General features: G+C 39.3%; 1 protein-coding gene across 5 annotated transcripts in view; it reads right to left on the minus strand.

The window, feature by feature from the left end:
* The window catches only part of DOCK10 (dedicator of cytokinesis 10), a 428,377-nt gene that overhangs the window by 143,408 nt on the left and 261,390 nt on the right, over positions 1-23,579 (minus strand). For all 5 annotated transcript variants that reach the window (XM_073625969.1, XM_073625970.1, XM_073625967.1 and 2 more), the window contains exons 17-21: positions 22,945-23,132; positions 19,516-19,581; positions 17,500-17,592; positions 10,667-10,790; positions 10,347-10,468 (exon numbers count right to left, since the gene is read on the minus strand). In XM_073625969.1, coding sequence (XP_073482070.1) covers positions 10,347-10,468; positions 10,667-10,790; positions 17,500-17,592; positions 19,516-19,581; positions 22,945-23,132 — 593 coding nt within the window. The remainder of the gene's footprint in view (positions 1-10,346; positions 10,469-10,666; positions 10,791-17,499; positions 17,593-19,515; positions 19,582-22,944; positions 23,133-23,579) is intronic.

A 23,579-nucleotide genomic window follows, 5' to 3' on the forward strand; every position in this document is an offset into this window, starting at 1 on the left:
TTTTTCCTGAAACTTCCCTGTTAAAAATAGGGTGTGTGTTATACGCCAGCGCGTGTTATACGTTGATAAATATGGTATTTATCTGTACAGTATGGGGTATTCAGTGTGAACACAGTCACAATTTATTGAGTTATGACTCTTGACTTTTGTAAATCAGCTTCATTGTCTGCTATTTCATAATTAAATACATAATTTAACTCAAATACCTTAATGGTAAATTATGTTACGCATTTTTTTTTTTTACAATAGATGTGCATGGAAACATGACCTCTGTATTATGTAAGCATTACATTTGCTATCATTTGGTTTATATAATACTACTCTTTTACATGTGCACTCAAGTCCATCAATGAGAGCTGTGTCTGAGTCCTGGTGTGTTTATAATAGAAACAGTGACTTGTTTATGAAGAAACCCCACATCTGTTAGCAGTGAATGAGGTTATCATTGGTCAGAGTCCAGACAGTACAAGACTTCTAAGAAAACAAATTAAACATTTCTTGTAAATTTCACAACAGAGCTTAGAATGAAGATGAAAAATTAACAAGTACAAAAGGTTATTTAAGAATGATGTAGGAAATGTGGATCACACACAGTAACTGATATAAATCAAGGTCTGAGTATTGTGAACAGGCCTCATGAGTAAAAGAGGCTCAGGGTTAATAGTCTGAGAGTCCGAGGTGATCTCTGGAAAGGACAGCAGGAACAGATGTCCAGGGCATAGACATGATGGGGGAAATTCAAAAACAAAACAAAAACATTTTAAATAAATAATATTCCTTTACATTGTTATGTACTTGCTATAACTGGTGTGGTCTTCACTAATATGATTGTAAAAGGAGCACAGTTTGACAAAAATATTGCACTTTGGCTAAAAACAAGTGTGGTATAATCAGGGCTGGTACAAGGGGGGGAGTGGAAGGGGTGGATGCCCTGAGGGGCACAATTTACTAGAGAAAGGGGGGGGCACAGCGCAGACGAAGTGCTTCTAAGATCTGTGAGTGTGAGACTAACACACTGGGCGGCCGTCTGGCTGCTAATATCTGTAACGATGTGCTGAGTGTGCTCCTGCACCCGATACAACACTAGCATAGCCCAGCCCTTCACTTCCCTGTCAGTGGAAATACCACGCCTGACAGGAGCTTCATAGTACCAGAGCTGTGAACTAGAGGAGCCTCCGAGCCGAGGAGGAAATAAGCATATGGTATTAACTCCTTGGATAGTGTGTGTGGGAGGGGGGGGGGTGGGGGCTGAATGGAGGTTAATTACTCATTGTATTTGTAATATGCAGCATGGGAGGGGGGGGGTGTTAATGCATTGCCAGTGATCACTGATCCATTAGTGACTGACCGATGGCAGTTAATTAACTCTTTTGTGCTGCATCAGTAGCACCAGTGTCAGTGTTCATTAACACTGACACTGGTGCCACTAATGCAGCACAAAGGGGTTAATTAACTGCCACTGGTTGGTCACTAATGCATCAGTGGCAATGCATTAACACCCCCCCCCCCCATGCTGCATATTACAAATACAATGGGTAATTAACCACTTGCCAACCTGTCTCAGTACATATACTGCGACGGGTTGGCAGCTACAGGTGTACATCGCTGCTTCAGGGTTTTGGGTGCATGCCCTCACCCACCTACTCCCCTGTGACACAGCAGGAGACTGTCAGCATATCCCAGCCAAAGGTTCATGGCTGGGACCTGCTGATTGGCTATGTCAAATCACAGCCCACAGCCCTGTGTTGACAATCAATACAGGGCTCTGTACAGAGGGAATGATCTTTTTTTTTCTTTTCCCTGCAAAGCAGGGAAAATAAACAAATCGACCTGTAGTAAAAGTCAGCACACATTACACATTGTTAGGCACACGATTAACCCCTTGATTGCCCTTAGATGTTGACCCCCTTCCCAGCCAGTGTCATTAGTACAGTGACAGTGCATAATATTAGCACTGACCACTGTATTAGTGTCACTGGTGATGTGGCAGTTAGTCAGTTCCCACAAAGTGTCAGTTAAGCCAGGTACACATGGGCCAAATGTCGGGAGACAACTGACAGTTAAAAAAAAACTGGCTAACTTGCGGCCTGTGTGTATGTCGGTCTGTCCGACAGAAGCCAGCCATTTGGCCAGCTTCTGTTGGATGAGCATGCTGGAAAACCAGCAGCCAACTGACTCCCAATATGGCAGTTTGCCATATTCGCCCTGGGCACCGGATGACCTTGTCCTGACACTGGGTATAAACACCAAATCAATTTCCTACTAAAGCCATCAGCCTTCTGGTAGTCTTCTTTTCTGAATCTTAAGCCTCGTACACACTACTAGTTTTTTTTTTATTCAACCCCGCAGGTTGAACGAAAAAAAACCTGACAGCTCAGGTCGGATCTCCCCTGATGAGCTATTGTGCTCTGACAGGGTGACGCCCCCCCCTCCCCCCCCCCCGCCAGAACACTCCGGTCAGCACTCTCAGCCAAAGTCGAATTTCGGACAATTTCTATTGAACCGGCCGACATTTGGCCCATGTGTACTAGGCTTTTGTCAAAACATTGTCAAATAAAGGTCAATGTTTACAGCAGGTAGACCAAAAGGCACTGGGTAAAGCCTACTAAAGCTTTTAAAGTGGATTATGTAAATCTCAGACTGAAGGTAAATTAAGCACACATTTTTACTTTGGATAAGTTCAAAAGTTATCTGCATAGTGTAGCGCCCTCCTAATTAGTCTGCTAGTGTTTTAGATACATTGGGTTTTTGGCTTCCCTTTAGCAGGGAAGCAGTGATCATTTTCTTTTGGCTCTTCTGTGTTCTGCTGGTACAGGTTCAACTACTTTCCCCTTCATCCAACTGAATTCTGGCATATAGTGGGCGGGAGAATCTGACCTTGGCCTGCATATTCATGCACTTTCAGCCAATCCCTGGTGAGAAAAGTGAGTGATCATCAGGGGGCAGAGAGGGGTATAGATAGGCTGGGGCCTAGAACAGCAATGTCTTGTTCCTGGGGGAGTATGAACCAGCCTGATGACTGAGGCACCCCTTGGTTGCCAACTACAACATTGAAGAATCCCTTTTGGGTCCCAGCCCCTGTTGGAGCTCAGGGACCTTCCTCCAGACTATCATGAAGTAGTGTGGGAAGCTCTTCGGAGGGGTCCAGGCAGCAGGCACCAAATACAGAGACTGACTGGTGCTACAGGAGGCATTACAATATCCAGGATACAGTATTAGAATCCTAGACTTTTCTTGCCACCTTTGGAAGAGCTCATTACAGTTTAACTCAGGACTATACTCCCTTTAAGGGGTTTTTGCATTGAAGTTCATTTAACATTCAAGAGGGTAGTTACACCGTGAAGGAGCAGATCAGCTTTAGTGTCCTCTGGTGCAATTATGCTAAGTCTTTTTGGAGTATCCCAAAGCTCACCCTCACCCCATCAAAGGTAAACCAGCAAATAAACTGCAAAAACACACACGCAGCCTATTTTCTGACTTGAGTGACTGTGAACTACTGTGTGCCTGGCTGCCATGTGACTATCAGGGAATGGAACCTGGAACCACACAGACAGCCAGGTGTGGGGTCTGTGCTACAATAGCATTGAACACTTTACTTTAATACTTAATAGAGATACTTCATAGCATTATTAGGGCCCAATGATGCACAATTTACAATGATGTACCTTTATAAAGCCTGCATTCACTATTCAAAAGGCCAGACCCTAAACACAGTTCCTGGTCTCAAAACTTGACCATACAAGCAGCCTTCAAGCTACAATTATAGCTGGACCCCTTATATTTTAATATATTCTTCAGCAATTGTTCTCCTATAAAGGAGCTTCAATAAAACACATACCTTCCAAATTTATGAGACGAGAAAAAAGGCAGTCTTTTAGCACAAATTATATAGATTAAGAACTTTTCCTTTACTTGCAACAATGCAACAAATTTGACGTTGGAGGAAAAATTTTGTGTAGTGTAAGACATTTTGTAGGTAAAGAGTACATTTTCAAAGAGGTCCATTCATCATAAAAGAGTGACAACTGAGAAGGAAATGGGGACAGAGGCTTGACTGCAAAAGAGGGACCTAAAAATGAGGGAAAGTTCGAAGCTATGAAGAAATACTATCAAAACAACTCTAGCTTGTCACTACATTTCTTAAAATCACATACTTAGCAATAGGAAAATATACTTGACTAATAGGGTGTTATTTTCAGTTTGTTGAAGGGAACATCCTAATACAGTCAGCCAAAGTCATCTATAACAGCAGCCAAATCATAAATTAATGCGTATGCTAGTGCTTTATGTCCAAAATATGCTCCTGACCAAATTATATAATACATTATCCTGTTTATAAGCTGCAAAAACATAACAGATATTAAGATCACCGGCATGAATATGTTGATATTAAATATATACTTTTCAGAAAAATACTGCCTAATGTACAGCAACCTTTTATGTTTCTATTTAGTGACCTGTGAACCTTGGTGACCTTGGTTACACCTGTTTATCATTTGTCTTCTCTAAGAAAGCTGATATGGGAGGTGAGATCATTTATTGTAGAATTTCCACCCACTGTTTCCTTTGTGAATGCCAAGTGCAATGAAATAGTCATGTGAGTCAGCGTCTTATAATCATTGTCACCTTAAATACATCAGATAGAGACCCTTCACCTAGTGGAATGGGTATTTGAAGGCAAATAAATATACTGGCAGGTAATAGTTCTTGTTGTTAGTATATTTCGGGACTGTTCATAAAAAAAATATTAAAAAAAAACAGTGCCCATTTTTACAGAGTCCCATCCCTTCTGCAGCCAAAGCACAAAATATTCCTATAGATATTGTTATTACAGAATTTTCCGAAAGTTTTGCCCTAAGGTTATCTGTTATAATCAAGGCATTTAATTAAAACTCAAGTGTAGGCAATCATTTTTTTATTTGCTTTAGAGAGATTGGTGAAGGGTTAGGTTTTTCATTGTCATTATCCTATTGATGTAGTATGACAAGCCCTGGAAGTGGGAAATCTCCCCGATAGGGACAAATAGACCAACAAAAATTTTTTTTAGTAGCGTAAGGATCTGTTAGAACATCTGCCAATTTTCTTTTTCTGTTATCTGTGACTTCCTGCTCTGGTGATGCCCATTCCCCTAACTTTTTGCCATCGTGTTTCTGAGAACATGGGAAGTCCCCCATTCCCAGTTTGTGCTGAAGTTAAAGTCAAGTCTTATATCCTAAAAATTAGGCTATGAAGACATACAGTTTGTTAGTGGTCAAGATCAGTAATTACTGTTTGTGGTTTTTCTGACTCTATATCGATCTTAGCAACATGGGCATGTTAGTTAAGTGCTGACAGCTGTCGTTATCACAGCTGTTATTGCATAGCGAGACCCACAGGAAACAGTAGGCACACATGCCAATGAAACCCTACCCTATGCCAGTATAGCAGTTTTTGAGGGTAAGGTGCTAACCACCATCAATGCCTACCATCTCCGTGTAACTGATCTTTTATCCAAGTACAGCTTTCTCTCCAGAAAGAACAGTGAACAGCACAGTAGTGACATCTCCAAATCTCATGAGATTAGCAGTCATAGGCACAGTGCTTTACATGATCTCACACTGCAGATATATAGCTATGAGGTTACAGAACAAGAGTAAAACAACATAAAAACTGAAATGGGGCCTTTACCTAGATCCTGGAAATCTGCTTTGTTATATAGAGACTAATTTGTCCATTTTGGACGGGTACCTCAAAAGACAATCCACAAAAAAAAAAAAACACTAGGGGGAACCAGACTGATTACCCCAAAACAAGAGTTGCAAAAGTAGAACCAACCATGTCATTAAATAATCTAGAAAAAATTAACTTTTTTGAAAATATGCAAATATCAAAAATTACAGGCCAGAATGACCAACACCTCCAAACAGCAGCAATGTAAAATTATTCAAAAGGAGTGGACAACATTGTCACGCACACGCAACAGAGACAGGGCCCACACACTCACATTCATGCCTACTACAGATACTCCTCAATCAGACACCTCCTGATATCAGGCTAAAGGACTAGGCAGGGGGTCTAGGGTCCCGTTCAATAACATGCCTAGCATGAGGCTGTTGTGTGATGGGGACAGCCCTGATTCCACAACCTGCCCTGGGATTTCCCTAATGTCCTTGGAAGTAGCCCTGATAACTTTCAGGGAGACATGATTAGGATAGAGCAACATGCTTAACAAATAGCCTATCTTCAGGCTGTGTAATTGGAGAGAGCGTGCAGCACGGGAAGCTGGATATGGTGGAGTCGCACACCCATACACTGAATTGGTAGTTTTATAACATCCTTAGATAAAGAGCATATATGAATCTGCCGTTGGATACAAGGATGAAAATAGTGTGTGTATGTCAGTCTGCAGCCAGTCAATATAACATTACTACTGAGAATGTTCCTCTAATTGCTCCAAGCGTATAGGCAGTCTATGTGATACATGGGAAAAATAATGAAAATTCTCTGTTTTGCAATGACGAGCTAGTACCAGGGGTACAGCTCCAGACCGCTTCTCATTCCTGGCTTAACCAGCCACTTAGTCATGAACACACCAGCCACTTGCACCAAAGTTCACATTCTGGTAACATGAGCTTGCATCAAGTTTGTCAGCATGAATTGCTTTTTCACAAGGGATTACATGAAAAAACACGGCTGCCCAGAGGTTCCCACCACTCCGCGGCACTTGCACATTTCATCTGTCTATTCCTCCATTCACATGCTGATGGGGTGTGGATTCAATAAGCCGTGATGATTGTGGCATAAGAAGGAGAGTTCCAGTCTGGCTGTTAACTGCGTGGTACACGCTGTGCAGTGTGTGTGCTCTCTTGCTTGCCTCAGCATGTAGCTCAATAGGTCTGCAGGGACAGCGGATCAAACATCGCCAGTCCGATGGAATGCATGATGAGATGCAGGGCTCTGCTGCGCTGCCTATGTCAATGCATTTCGCATACACCCACGTATGCTTCGCCAGGACGTCCTTCATCAGTGGGTCCACACCCAGGATGACACGAATCTGGGAATAGGAGCCAGACCCTCGGCTTTTCACCCCGTGGTAATCTCTACATATGCTGAAGCACATTAGGAGTTTGACACCTGTTTGACACACCAACGCGGTTGAGTGCCTTTTATGTGAGTGTGCTACCTCTATTTTTTTATCTGACGTTAAATATTCTGACAGAGAGCACTAGATTTGTCTTTGTTTGATTTTATATATTGCTGATCGAGAGCATGTAGCACTGACAGGAGGTGTTGGAGAGTAAGGAGCGAAGTGGGAGCTTTCACCTGAATTTACCCCCATTAGGGGACTGCTTGCTTAGACCCATTGGTGAAACAGGGGTCTAAGTATAAGGTGAGCGGCCATCCATTCACTGGTGGAGGATTATCGATGAGCACATTTGTTTTCTAACACGGAGGTGGGAGATCACAGTATCTTGTTCCATTTAACAGCACAGCGAACTGTTGAGTTACTAGAAGTGCCTTTTCCTTTAGACTGATCTTCACTGCTTTATTTGATTGTAGCAAGTTTGCCTTTAGAACATATTGATGCACAGTCATTTCTATGTATCCACTTTAATGTTTGATATATTGTTGCTAGTGGCGCTGCACTATATATTTTGTAGAATAATCCTGTAGCTCAGTAATCCTCAGTGCCATGGCTCTTGACAATTAAAGGAAAGGTATGGCCTTTTCCTTTTTATCAATTTTCCATGGAAAGCCGGAACTTTAAAATTAAATGTTGGGAATCACGGTAGGCAGCATTTCTCTACCTGCAGCAGAAGATTAGTAAGCAGTCCCCTCTTTGACCCCAAGCCCCTTGCTGAACTGTTGGGGCATGGGGTAGAGAGGAGACTATTCACCCTCTCCACCCATTTACCATTGTTTCACAGCATAAGTGTGTGTTGTACATTGGACTGTATATCCTTCTGACCCCTTCACTGTCTACGTTATACTTCTAACACCCTCACACTACTTTACATACTGCTGACCCCTGCACTATGTACATTACACACTTTTGACCTCTGGACTCTGTACATTACATACTTCTAATTTCTGCACTATGTATACATACTCCAAACCCCTGCACATGTAAATCACACGCACCTAAACCCTTCAATCTGTGCATTATTTATTGCTGACACGTGCATTACCTACTGCTTTCAACCCCTGCACTGTGTATGTAAGCTCAAGTTTAAGCCCCTTCCACTGTGTGCAATTTGTGCAGCATCCACTGTTCCACCTCTTTCTTCTCCTCTAGGAGCCCAAGGTGGAGGGGGTATTAGGAAAGCTGGAAACATTACTGAGGTTCCTTAAGAGTCAGGCTATTCACAATCCTGACTACTAAGACTATAATACCCCAGCTTGTTGTCTGTTATTTTTGATAACATACAATATGCACTTGAAGGCAGTCAGATTTTTCACTTTAAATGTGTGCTTTCTGTTTATTGAATCACTGTAGCCATTATGTTTTATGTTTTTTACTTAACTCACTGCAATTTATGGACAGCTATGTACACAAATCATTAACAGAAAACAATATACTTTATAGATGGCTTGGTCTGTAATTCAGGGACCTGCGGTGAGGTCAGTGGCTGGTGAGGCACTGACTACTATCAGAGTCAGATACACACAGGTTACATACGCCGCAAACGTTAGAGCGAGAGCAACAATTCTAAAATTAGACGTGACGTCCTCTGTAACTCTAAACATGTAATCTGTAACAAATTTTAAAGCATCGCCTATGGAGATTTTTAGGTACTGAAGTTTGGCGCCATTCCACGAATGTGCGCAAATTTAAAGCATGACATGTTAGGTATCTATTTACTTGGCATAACATCATCTTTCACATCATACAAAAAAATCGGGCTAACTTTAGTTTTTTTTTTTTTTTTTTTGATATATTCATGAAAGTTTTTTTTCCCAAAAAAAGAACGTTTGAAAAATTGCTACGCAAATAGAGTAACATAAAAATTTGCAACAACAACCATTTTATTCCCTAGGGTGTCTTTTAAAATATATATATATATATATATATATATATATATATATATATATATATAAAATGTTTGGGGGTTCTGAGTAATATTCCAGCAAAAAAATGATGATTTTTACATGTAAAAGAGAAGTGTCAGAATTGGCCTGGGTGGCAAATGGTTAATTATCATAAGTAAGTAATATACGAATAATTATTATATACTGTTTTTAAGGTAATTTACTATATTTTCAAAAACTGTACTCAAGCAGGTGGCTTAACAGACAATTTACTGAAGTTTGAAGTTATAACTTCCAACTAGTAATTTCACAGTATATAGATAAATAATACATTATTATGTTATAACATATAGCATATTAATATATGATTTAGCTTGATTAAAACAGTACCTTTTCAGCAGTCAGCAGATTCTCACTCTCCCTCTTAACTGTGTGAGAAAAACATGGGATTATGGGTAAATCTTATACCCATAAACCAATGCTTTTTCCTTCTAGTTAAGAGGGTTGGGCTGGAAGGGAGCATGTGTCTTTTAGACACATGCCCCCTTCTATGACACTGCAGCAAGAGGACAGCATTTTTATTGTGTAAAGAGTGAAAATGCTGCGCTAAACCCAAAGTGTAAAAAAAAGAAAACAAAAGCAGCTGACACACAAACAAACCAAGTCCAATGAGAAATAACAACAAAAAGTGCAGCGCTGCACTTAGCGCTGCACTTTTTGTTGTTATTCAGCATTTTTATTGGACAGCTTGTTCCAATGGTGCTTTACCATTGGTCCAAGGCTCTAAACCGTCCATTAAGCTCAGTGCTTCTGACAAGAAGTGAGAGACACTGTGAGCTCATCCTCTCAGTCTGCTGCAAACAGAGTGTACCAGCTTGTGTTTAAACTTGCCGCTCTGTTTGTTGCTTCTGACAGGCTGCACAAGAAGCCCTGTATTTCCAAAACTATAGGTGGCAGGAGCCCCAAATTTTGACCAGTGGGGTAGGACTTCAGGTACCTACCCCCAAAATTTGGGATCTCTGTGACCCCAGGTCGCCGAGCTACGACCCTCGAAGCTCGATCATTTTTTTTAATTTTATGTTCATGGCAGGTGAGGCTCTGCTGTAATTTTCTTTCCAATTAGCAAAAATTAACCGCTCTCTTTTATATACAGATGGCTTCTAAATGCCAGTTCTGTATATAAGGTACAATTGTTTAAGAAGAAATAACAACTGTAAAACTTTCAGTTTAAATTTGCTTAGGTAAAAATTGTAAGTTTAAACTCAAATCAGTACACTATAAAATATGCAGTACTTCTTTATTTCAAATAATAATAAGATGAATAGGCTATTTTGTACCTTTCCATTGGCAGTATCCTCTATACTCAAGTATCTTGCAGGTAAACAGGCAGAAACAGGAATGAGATGATCTTGTGAAGTGAGCTGTTCATTCTTAAACAAAGGCAACCAGGCAAACCCAACTGTAGCAAAAGAAGACCAGAAAACATTACTGTGCAGGTTATACACGGCACACTTAATGGCCACGCTCACTTATGAGGGTCAATGGAACGACAATGGTAAACCCTTTGTGAATCAACGTATCCACTTCTATATGAAACACATAGCAGTAGGAAATGGTTACAATGTGCAGAAGTTAAATGTAATCCTTCTAAAGATACCTGGAGTTTCCAGAGCCTCTTTCTTTTTGGCATTAGCTTTTGCATTTATGTCACAGGTGACGTGATGAAATGAAAACAGAATGTGATGTTTCTCATGGAGTTGGGTGGGGAGCTCAATTTTCACCTGAAATGTAAAATATTACACCTCTCCTTAGACACGTTAGACTGGACACCTAGATATCTTTTATGCATAAGATCAATACAACAAAAATATATATTTTGGAACTATGGTCTCTGGGCTATGTAGAGGTCACAGAAGCACTACATACACAGTTCCAAGAAAATGTAATCTGTACAAATGATATACAGTGATGTAACTGTACAAAGATAGTATTATAATTGCACAGAAACCCAATTATACCTTCAATACATTTGCTTGTATTACTATAGATATCTAAATCAGGGGTCTGTAACCTTTGCTTACACAAAAGTGAAGTTATATTTAATATGCTTTAAAATAAATTATAAATAAAATATTAAAACCCACTTAGTTAATAATTTCAATTTTATTAAAAAGATTTTAAGTAGACTGCATACTACAGTCTTGAAGACAAGGATTTCTGTGTTAAAATGGACAGATACTAAACAATTACTGTGGTGTTGTGCTTGCTTGGACAAATGTATCCCTGTTTACCGGTAGCATACTAATATTATAAATGCATTTTTACAATGTTTAAAAAAATAAATTTTGAATCTTTCTATATCTATATACTAGATCTATAAAAACATCTTAAAAAAAAAATATATATATATATATATATATATATATAGGGACGGAAAGTATTTAGATCCCCTTAAATTTTTCACTCTTTGTTATATTGCAGCCATTTGCTAAAATTATTTAAGTTCATTTTTTTCCTCATTAATGTACACACAGCACCCCATATTGACAGAAAAACACAGAATTGTTGACATTTTTGCAGATGTATTAAAAAAGAAAAACTGAAATATCACATGGTCCTAAGTATTCAGACCCTTTGCTGTGACACTCATTGATTTAACTCAGGTTCTGTCCATTTATTCTGATCATCCTTGAGATGGTTCTACACCTTTATTTGAGTCCAGCTGTGTTTGATTGTACTGATTGGACTTGATTAGGAAAGCCACACACCTGTCTATATAAGACCTTGCAGCTCACAGTGCATGTCAGAGCAAATGAGAATCATGAGGTCAAAGAAACTGCCTGAAGAGCTCAGAGACAGAATTGTGGCAAGGCACAGATCTGGCCAAGGTTACAAAAAAATTTCTGCTGCACTTAAGGTTCCTAAGAGCACAGTGGCCTCCATAATCCTTAAATGGAGTTTGGGACGACCAGAACCCTTTCTAGAGCTGGCCGTCCGGCCAAACTGAGCTATCAAGGGAGAAGAGCCTTGGTGAGAGAGGTAAAGTAGAACCCAAAGATCACTGTGGCTGAGCTCCAGAGATGGTCAGGAGATGGGAGAAAGTTGTAGAAAGTGAACCATCACTGCAGCCCTCCACCAGTCGGGGCTTTATGGCAGAGTGGCCCGATGGAAGCCCCTCCTCAGTGCAAGACACATGAAAGCCTGCATGGAGTTTGCTAAAAAACACCTGAAGGACTCCAAGATGGTGAGAAATAAGATTCTCTGGTCTGATGAGACCAAGATAGAACTTTTTGGCCTTAATTCTAAGCGGTATGTGTGGAGAAAACCAGGCACTGCTCATCACCTGTCCAATACAGTCCCAACAGTGAAGCATGGTGGTGGCAGCATCATGCTGTGGGGGTGTTTTTCAGCTGCAGGGAGAGGATGACTGGTTGCAATTGAGAGAAAGATGAATGCGGCCAAGTACAGGGATATCCTGGAGGAAAACCTTCTCCGGAGTGCTCAGGACCTCAGACTGGGCCAAAGGTTTACCTTCCAACAAGACAATAACCCTAAGCACACAGCTAAAATAACAAAGGAGTGGCTTCACAACAACTCCATGACTGTTCTTTAATGGCCCAGTCAGAGCCCTGACTTAAACCCAATTGAGCATCTCTGGAGAGACCTAAAAATGGCTGTCCATCAACGTTTACCATCCAACCTGACAGACCTGGAGAGGATCTGCAAGGAGGAATGGCAGAGGATCCCCAAATCCAGGTGTGAAAAACTTGTTGCTCTTTCCCAAAAAGACTCATGGCTGTATTAGATCAACTAAATACTGAGCAAAGGGTCTGAATACTTAGGACCATGTGATATTTCAGTTTTTCTTTTTTAATAAATCTGCAAAAATGTCAACAATTCTGTGTTTTTCTGTCAATATGGGGTGCTGTGTGTACATTAATGAAGAAAAATGAACTTAAATGATTTTAGCAAATGGCTGCAATATAACAAAGTGTGAAAAATTTAAGGGGGTTTGAATACTTTCCGTCCCCACTGTATATATATATATATATATATATATATATATATATATATATATATATATTTATATTTATAAATGTATATATATATATATATATACACTACCGTTCAAAAGTTTGGGGTCACATTGAAATGTCCTTATTTTTGAAGGAAAAGCACTGTACTTTTAAATGAAGCTAACTTTAAACTAGTCCTAACTTTAAACAAATATACTCTATACATTGCTAATGTGGTAAATGACTATTCTAACTGCAAATGTCTAGTTTTTGGTGCAATATCTACATAGGTGTATAGAGGCCCATTTCCAGCAACTATCACTCCAGTGTTCTAATGGTACAATGTGTTTGCTCATTGGCTCAGAAGGCTAATTGATGATTAGCAAACCCTTGTGCAATCATGTTCACACATCTAAAAACAGTCTAGCTCCTTCCAGAAGCTACAAAACTGACCTTCCTGTGAGCAGATTGAGTTTCTGGAGCATCACATTTGTGGGGTCAATTAAACGCTCAAAATGGCCAGAAAAAGAGAACTTTCATCTGAAACTCGACAGTCTATTCTTGTTCTTAGAAATGAAGGCTATTCCATGCGAGAAATTGCAAAGAAATTGAAGATTTCCTACAACGGTGTGTACTACTCCCTTCAGAGGACAGCACAAACAGGCTCTAACCAGAGTAGAAAAAGAAGTGGGAGGCCGCGTTGCACAACTAAGCAAGAAGATAAGCACATTAGAGTCTCTAGTTTGAGAAACAGACGCCTCACAGGTCCCCAACTGGCATCTTCATTAAATAGTACCCGCAAAACACCAGTGTCAACATCTACAGTGAAGAGGCGGCTGTGGGATTTTGGGCTTCAGGGCAGAGTGGCAAAGAAAAAGCCATATCTGAGACTGGCCAATAAAAGAAAAAGATTAAGATGGGCAAAAGAACACAGACATTAGACAGAGGAAGACTGGAAAAAAGTGTTGTGGACGGATGCCAAAGGTGTGCAATGCTGTAATTGCTGCAAAAGGAGGATTCTTTGATGAAAGCAAAGTTTGATGTAAAAACAATGTTATTTCAAATACAAATCATTATTTCTAACCTTGTCAATGTCTTGACTCTATTTTCTATTCATTTCACAACGTATGGTGGTGAATAAGTGTGACTTTTCATGGAAAACACAAAATTGTTTGGGTGACCCCAAACTTTTGAACGGTAGTGTATATATATATATATATATATATAGATTTATAGGAAAAAACGAATGAAGAACTTTTTGGCCCATCTCTCCTGGCACATCAGTAGCGATCAGTCATTGTAATGGGTGGATGGACAAATGTACCGACTTTCTAGTTCCAGTTGGTATTTGTATAATAGACTGTCCTGTAATTCGGAGCTCCCAGACTTTTCAGCAAGAAAGCTGGAGTCTTGTTCAGATACCTAGAACTGCCCACTTTTACATGGATTTACAGATGGGACTGACTGCTTTAAGCATCAACACTAGTCAGTATAATGTGGACTTTAAGTAAAATAACTCCTCCTGCACATCTGCCTACCCACAGCCTTACATTCAATGGAAAGAACCGTGAAATATTTATGTGTTTTTAGAGAAACTATTGGATCCCACAATGGTCAAATGCATGTTGATTTTAATACTTTGATCATTAAAGGTTTAACTGCTCAAGGGGTGCACTTTCCTGTTTTTCTCTTGCTTGTCAGTTGCATGGGCAGCTTTTTCTCTAAGACAGACAGGTATTTCATGGACCATCTTTAAAGATTTAAATTTAGGGCAGTGGAGTGGGCAGAAGGGCCGTGTTATTTCATGTAAGGGCAGCCTAAATAGTTATGACAGGTTCTCTTTTGTTTGAGAAATTACTGTGTTATGTGCATACACATTCATTCTAAGTGTGTTTTTAGTGTCTGAATGGCTTATTATTGTTAAAAATCAGAAGAAAAATAAAAGTAAAGCTGTAAAAGTACATGGTTAATAAAATACTGCGACGTGCAATGATTTATAAAAATTGCAGAAAATCAGTCTTAAATATGTACATATTTCCGTGGTGTGTGAAAATGTACCTCTCTTTCCATTGCAGATACTGGAAAATGCTTTTCTGGAAACTGGCCTAATCTTTTATATATGAAAAAAGCTGCCAAGAAAGCTTGGCCAGAGCTATGGAGGGGTCTTGGCGGGAATCTCTTAACCTGGCAGCTGATTTGTAAAAAAAGGCTGTGTGGTTATTAAACCATTTTATAGCAGTGCTGGTAAAATCTCCCTGTTTTTTTTTACACAAAAACAGATGAGTGGACAGTAAAATTAGAAATGAAAGCACACAAGGCTTTATTTAGCACTGTAGAGCAAAAAGCAAAGAAATACATTTATCCATAGCAACTGTATAGCGAGCATCTCTCATTTGTCTCACTACTCTAAACTGCTAGCTATACATAAACATGAACTCTATGAATATACAATATGCATTAATGTTCATGTATATAATATATTTTATATTCAATTGATGTGTGCGTGCATGTATGACTGTTGCAGGGACATTATATAGTAAGTTGCTTTGTAGCAGTCACAGATGAATGGTTCTTAGTACACTTTAGCTACATAGGGACAGATGATAAGAAATATATAATCTGATATCATGAACACTGTACATGCTGTATAGAGCATGAAAAACTCCATATACAGTAAATAATGGCAGACGTGCAGTTCTTATAAGCACTAGTCAGGATTTCAGAGGGACCCTGTTAAAAGAACTTATCTGGGCAACAGTTTTATGTTTATCAGTGTTGTTCCATGTACACATACTGTATATATCCTCTTGTCATGGTGTCAACTGATCAGTCTGTTTCCATCAAGAAATTTCAGGACACATACAGTATGTTATGCAAGCATAGGTACCTATTTTCTCTGTTGCCTGCTACATTTCACCATTCGTTTTCTCATTTGCTCTTGTTTCAACTTTTCTGACATCAATAGTATCATCACCCTGATCTGATGTGAGCAGCACCAAATGACCTTTTATTGTGCCACACCAGTAAGGTATTTTAATTGGGGTCTGGTCTTCCTAGTCACTTTAAGGCACTTCCCTATTCTAAATACTTAGACTCAAAAAAGGTCTCCTATTATCCCCCTAATGGGCCCACTTTTTCTCCTCGTCCCTCTGTGGCAGTTGTAACACTTGATGACAGCAGGGCTGTCAAACAGTGGTTTAGTATCAGTGACTGGCTCATTAGTTTCCGTTTCTGAGTACATTACAGAAAGGCATCAGTAAATTCCTGAATAAAATAATGGTATAGAGTTTTAAATGAATACCTGATTTCCTTATTCTGTTTCACAACAAACCCTTTATGGCTTGTTGTGGCTTCCCTGTAAATACATGAATAAATCTGTACTCTTAAACCATATTTCTATAAATCCCCTTAAACCATCAGCTTCCATAAGACAATAAGAAAATGTCAGCTAATTTACAAAACACAATCAGCAGATGATGATGCTGAAGTGAATATTACTGGCTTGAAGAGCTACACAGTGAAGCATGATTTTCTTTTCTCATCATGGACTGACGGTAGAGATCAAGTCCTCTGAGGTGACCTTTAAGGTTACACAAGTCAGCTTTTAGTTCACTGGGAGAGAAATAGAAAGATACCCCTGTGTAGCCCTGCATGTCAATAAACAAGCCAACCCCTTTCTAAAGGTCCGTGTCTCTCTTGTTCTCAATAGAGCTCTTCATGGCAGCACATCTTTCTCTTAAGGCTGGTCTATCTCTAAGGCTGTGTTTTTCAATTCAAAGCAGTCTCTTTCTCTCTCTGTCTCTAAAATGCATCCCAGTTTATGCAAGGTGGTCTTTTTCTACAAAGCAAAACTTTGACATGAACATTGAGGCACCACACCCGGGGCCAAAATTGTTTCCTTCCTCAGGACTTAAAACAATGTAGGGTTGACGATCAGAAAATCCAGGGGTATCTGGTGATTTAGCTGGTATGTATGTGCAATGCAACACAGTTATGTTCAGCAACTGGTTTGAGAAACTACAAAGCTGACCTTCTAAGACAGTTCTATTCTTAGCAAGCACCCGCTTGTCAACATGGTGCGCTTCAGATGCACCACCCCTAAATACAGCTTCCCAAGTCAAGGAGAGAAGCCTGTCAAAATGTTGCAGTTATTCCTCGGGCCAACAGAGCTACTTTCCTTTTATCAACTTTTCATAAATAAACCATGTTGTGACCTGATGCTACAACTCCATCTATCAGGCTTGTGATTTAAGGTGCCCAGTGATGGTTTATCTGCATACATGGGACACCATGAGCATCAGTCCATGTCTACTGGTCTACTATTATTGATCACATGCTTTCTGGATGTTTTTCTGCAGACTGAGATATGCAGATGTGTCAGAAAGTCTGATCTATGCATAGTTCAACAGCATTTGAGGAAATGCTTAACAATCCTGTATAAACAAAAGCTGCTAAATATATGATACAGACTGACCTCATCATAAAAGTCTGGGTTCTGAGAGTGGTGAAGAATGGTGCTATAGGCTGCTGTCGTAAACAATGGGCCACCAGGCTTCCCATAAATACACTGTAGAAAGAAAAACATAGCAAAGGATATAATGTCATAAATGTGATCCATTCATGAAACAGTCACATAAACGTAACAAACAAATGAGCTTCCATAATCTTGTTATGGACAGTGACGTGTGTCTATGAGGCAGCATGTGTATGTATTTTCCATAAAGCAAATATTGTACTATGTTCAACCTAGATGAGATCTTTGTGCTCAGGAGATATTCTTCACTTAGAGATATACAGGGCCATTCCATGCAGAATCCAGAAGTAGCCAGTAGACATTTTAATAAGAGACATGCACTTCCATAAACAACATTTGGAGAGTTCAAAAAACTATAAATTTAAGCAATTTTTTACATTTACATTTGTTACATGTAACATTGATCTTTCTGATGTGTGGAGTCGGAATGCTCTTTGCATATTAAAGCCACTGCTCTCTGTGCCCTGTGGATGTGAGAAAGCTGGAGGAGTTTTGAGTTGTGCTCTATCCCGGAAGAGGTTTTAACCATTACAACATTTATGCCCACACTGAGTACAAGGGTCATAACTTCCTAGCAAACCTTTTGTACATACTATGGGGTGTGCAGCACACTGTCTGTCAGTAAGATTGGTTTTCACTGGCACCAGCAGGGAGAGTGACTGCAAGATTTCTATCAGCACTGTTTTGCAAAGTATTTGCATTTAAATTTGATTTGAATGGACTTTACGTTTGCACTTTTTTTTGTACAGTAGCACTTTATTTATGCTTGGCATATATTATTTCACACATTGTCTGTTTGTAACAAATACTAAATTGTCTTCACTTGTTTACTTTGCAAGTGTGTACTTTTTATTGCACTCATATGGATTATTGCACATTTGCTACACAGCACCACATTTTGCAGTTTATTATTTGTATATCTCATATCTGGCTATAGTGTAGGCGTAAACCTAAGTACAGATTATATATTTTTATATATTAGATATAAATACAACTACTTAAAATAATTAGTTCACTTTTTACAAATCTTTATTTCCATGTAGCCTTGTACAAAATAATATACAAGCTCATTATATCTAATTACGATCAGTAAGATCATTTTGGCTAAAAGCACAGCGTAAAATCTCCACATAGTAAGGCATCTCATGTAAAAGCAAGTTAATAATTAATAGGTCTCCACAGGCAGAAAAACATGTAATCTGAGGTTTTAGAAGTCGAGAGCAGAAAAGCAAAACACTTACTACAGACACAGTAAAAAAAAACCTGACCAATATTCTAACCCCCTCCAAATCTATAAAAATAGCATTAAAGTGATCATTTAATCAGTGTAAGCACACTCACTGGCCATTGCCCTTACTAAGGAACCATTGCTCCCAACAAGGCACATGACACCATGATCACAAACATCAACTGCATATCCAGAATCACACAACCATAGAAAAAGGGTGGCATACATCTCTCTATAGATCTACTATTAGAAGTTAAGATATGCTAAAGGTACAGCACTTCTCTCCAATGGCTAGGGTAATCCAAGTGAAAGTAGAACCTTAAATCAGGCACCTTGAGGACCCCGAACATACTTAATTTTAGTCTCCAAGATGCCCCAGAGCCAAGACCTCTAAATATGCAAATGTGGACTATCCAACCAAAAATTCAGAGCTGATGTCCTCCAATTTAATGGTCCAAAAGTTTGCAGGAAGGGTGTGCCAAAGGCCCCAGGCTCAAGGAATCCAGTGACTTTTTTGGAGGCTAAAGCAAAGCAAGCACATTGATTTTGACATTCTCCAATATCAGAAGTGCTTATTATTACCTTTCACCTCTCAGGATGTCCTTAATTAGCCTGATTCTCACCCTCTTAAGTTTACCCACACATACTAAAAAAAGTGACTTTTATCATACAATATATTTTGGTTAACAGGAAACAAAGAAGAGAACATTTTATTTTCAATATGTCACCTTTAAGGGTTGGCTTCCTTCTTCATCAGAGCTCTTAAACTCAATACACACCATTATGTTCCTTGCCTGCAAGAAGATCAAGGTAAATTATGGATGCTTTAATTTGCTATAGATATAAAGGAAACAGGTCTCTGGAATAACTGAAACAAATCCAAATCCATGGCTCAGTTTTACAGTTTACAAGACAGAATACAATGATTTCAAAATGTGATCAGAGAGAAAGAGTGTAATTCATGGACATTATATTACCTAATTGCCTGCTATAAGGCTGGCCATGGTCATAGATGATCAGATGTCTCATAAATAATGACTGGCATGAAGAGTACTGCCTGAATGTAATCTCAGAATATCTAGGGACAGCCAGAATGTTCTATTCTACTTGGCCGACATGTGAATGTGTCACTAAGCTAAACTACTTATTTCTCTTCTCTCATAGAAAAGGAAATAATTGTCATCTACTTGCATAATGGAAACAAACTGGAAAGTCTCTGCTTGCAATCTTGAGAATATTCATACTATATTTTGGCTTCATGACAAATATAATGAATTAAAAAAAAAAACTATCTATCAACAATATGTAAGCATGCATTTTTTTTTAAATGTGAATGCCAACTGTTCCAAATGGAGCTGTATTTCTGAGGAAATGAACCATTTAATGAGCCTTTATAGCATCATGAAAACTTTGGCTAGCCATGAGTAGCCACCTGTGCATAGATCTTATTCGGTCTGTTGGGCACCATCAGCAGAGAACAGAATGTTCTGATCAGCGATGTGAGGTGCCACAGCAGAGACTTCGCTAAATGATGGAGTCCAAAGAGGCAAGCTTTCAGGTCATGTTCTTTGGATCTATTAAAGACAAAAAGTCTTTCCTAGGAAATATGTTTTTCTGAGTAATTACCATTTGTACTGATAACTCTGGGTAAGAAAGCATCAAATGGGATTTTGCTGGCAGGAGACATGCATCTTAAACAGATAGTTTTGACAATATTGAAGCAGTATTAAACCCAAAAGCAAACATTTATTATATTGTCGTTTACCAATTCTTAGATGTGATGGCTGCATTTGTTTCTTTTTACAGCTTTCAGGAGGTGTGTTACTGGCCAGATCACCAGGTGAAAACAGAGAGAAAAGGTCCCAAAGAAAGAAAACGAATGCAGCCACCACATCTAATGATTGGTAAGCTGCAATATATTACATTTTTGTTTTGGGTTTAATACTGCTTTAACTACATTTCAAGGAACATAATTGTGAAAAAACAAGGACATACATTGTACCATAAACTCATTATAAACAGTGAAAATCTGAGAAAAACAGACATCTGACTACACTGAATTTGAACCACTTCACCTCCAGAAGATTTACCCCCCCCCCCCCCCCCATGACCAGGCCATTGTTTGTGATATGGCACTGTGTTATTTTAACTGACAATCGCGCGACACTGTACCTAAATACATTTTTTGTCTCTTTTTCCCCACAAATAGAGCTTTCTTTTGGTGATATTTGATCACCTCTGTAGTTTTTATTTTTTGCACTATAAACAAGAAAATACTGACAATTTCGGGAAAAAAAACACAATATTTTTTACTTTATGCTTTAAAACATACTCAATACAAACAATGTAAAAAAAAAAAAAATCAAATTTCTTCATCAATTCAAGCTAAAATGTATTCTGCTACATATTTTTGGGAAAAAAAATCCCAAAAAGCATATATTGATTGGTTTGCGCAAAAGTTATAGCGTCTACAAAATATGGGATAGTTTTTCTTTTTTTTGTTATTATTTTTTTACTGGTATTGGCGATGATCAGCGCCTTATAGTGGGACTGCGATGTTGCAGGGGACAAATCGGACACCTAATTCACAATTTTGACACTTTTTGGAGACCAGTGACACTAATACAGTGACCAGTGCTGTCACTGTACTAATGACACTGACTGGGAAGGGGTTAACATCAGGGGCGATCAAAAGGTTAACTGTGTGCTTGGTTGTACTTACTCACTGTGGGGGGGTGCTTTGACTAGGGGAAGGCAAAGATGTGTGTTCCTGCTTTGCGGAGACACAGGACTGGTGCCTTCCCTTCTGACAGAATAACAATCTGCCTTGTTTACATAGTCAGATTGCCAATCTGCCTGTGCAATCGGCCAGTGCCGGCAAACATCGAGTCCACGGTACCTGCTGCTGGGCTCCAGCTGTGTATAATCACAGTGGGAGTGGGTTGCCGGCGGCGCGTGTCTCAGACCCAGAAGTGTCAGATCAGGTACTTGGCATGTGATCTGGCGCAGAGCGGCTGCCCTGATGCAGTATATCTGTGGTGTGTGGTCGTTAAGTGGTTAAACACGTAAGGCCTGGTTCACACTAGTGCGATTTCAGATACGACATGAGTCACTTAGAATCTCATGAAAATGGAAATCACATTGTTTTCAATGGTGTCCTCAGAGCGATTTTGGAAAAAGGTTCTGTACTGCTTTGGTGTGATTCCAGTGCAATTTTGGCCCCATAGAATATACAATCCTTTTCAAAGTTGCATCCAAGTAGCACTACATAATCACACTGAAATTGGGATCTGTATCGCAGCAGTGTGAACCTAGTCTTAAGGGACATTGTAGCTAAAAAAAAATCATACTTTAAAAGTAATAAATATACTACCAATTCCTCTATCGTGAAACAAGGAATCGTTCTCTTCCAGAGCTATGCCCGCCAGTAGAATCTTCAGCATCTGACATTGCTGGGTGTGTCAGATACCTGAGCTACCCTGCTGCCTGTTATGGGAGCACCTGGTGGCAACTACATAACCTCTTCCTTTATAGCTGCAGGGACACACTAGTGACGCAACAGGGGGATGCAGGGATTCAACACAATGGGAATTCTGCTGGAGTTTCTACTTGTGGGTGCAGCTCAGCAAGAGAGCGATGATTCTTATTCATCAGAGGTGGGACTGGCACTTATAAAGATTGTACTTTTAAAAGCTGTCTTTTTTACCTTTTTTTGCCTTTTTTAGCGCCATATTCAATTTATTGTAATTTTAACACAAATCTGGGCAATTCACACATATGAATTGGTCATTGGGGCAGCCCTCCCAATAAAGCACCAATAAAGAGACAGGAGGGCGCATTACATGAAACACACATATTAGAATAGGACTTCAGCTGTCTATATTTATTACTCAGTTTGTGAGAGGTTTATTTTAAAACAGACTTTCACTCTTTATTACTAGGTTAAAGAATCACTATAATTTATCATGGTTTAGATCAGGGATCCCCAAACAATGTTTCACCAGCTGTTGTGGAACTTCACGTTCCATGAGGCATTGTAAAACTCTGACAAAATTCACAGTCATGACTAGGCATGATGGGAATTGTAGTTCCTGAACAACTGGAGGGCCATAGTTTGGGGACCCCTGGTATAGATGAATCCACATATGACACCCTACCTTGTTAAAGCATTTCTGGCTGTCATACTTGAGGTGCTTGGGGTAAATGTATATTTGGTTCTTGTAAGATCTGTAAGGCTGACAGTACTTGGTTGATGACTGTACAAACTCTTCAACTTCCACAGTGGGCAGACATTTCTCTGGTTCACTAAATGGCTTAACTGGAACTAAAGATGAGGTAAGACAATCTGGAAAACAGTGATGTAAATCATAGTGGGGTATATGCCAGCTTTATAACATCTCACAGATCAACTGCCAACACTGTTACACAAGACTTCTTTTATCAAGGGTTTGAAATAAGAACCACCTTTGCCTAGAGTAATGAAACAGATTCAGGACTGTACTAGAAATGCCAGCTGGAGAATGAAAGTCTGCAAATGATTGGATTCTCAGACCCATCTTTTTACAGTTTCACATATAAAGCTCAGTCTTCAGAAATATATGAAATACACATTCCACACACATACTTTATGCACATATTAAACAAATAGTACATTTAGAATCAATATTTACTCCGCCATAAGCATTTTATACTGCATGGTATATATATATAAAACAAAGATGATAAAGAAAATGTATTGTTGCCAACTGAAACCAATCAGTTTTAAATTCTCGTTTCTACAGTGCAAAGTTGA

The sequence above is a fragment of the Aquarana catesbeiana genome, linkage group LG04, assembly GCF_042186555.1.
Source record: "Aquarana catesbeiana isolate 2022-GZ linkage group LG04, ASM4218655v1, whole genome shotgun sequence".
NCBI lineage: Eukaryota > Metazoa > Chordata > Amphibia > Anura > Ranidae > Aquarana > Aquarana catesbeiana.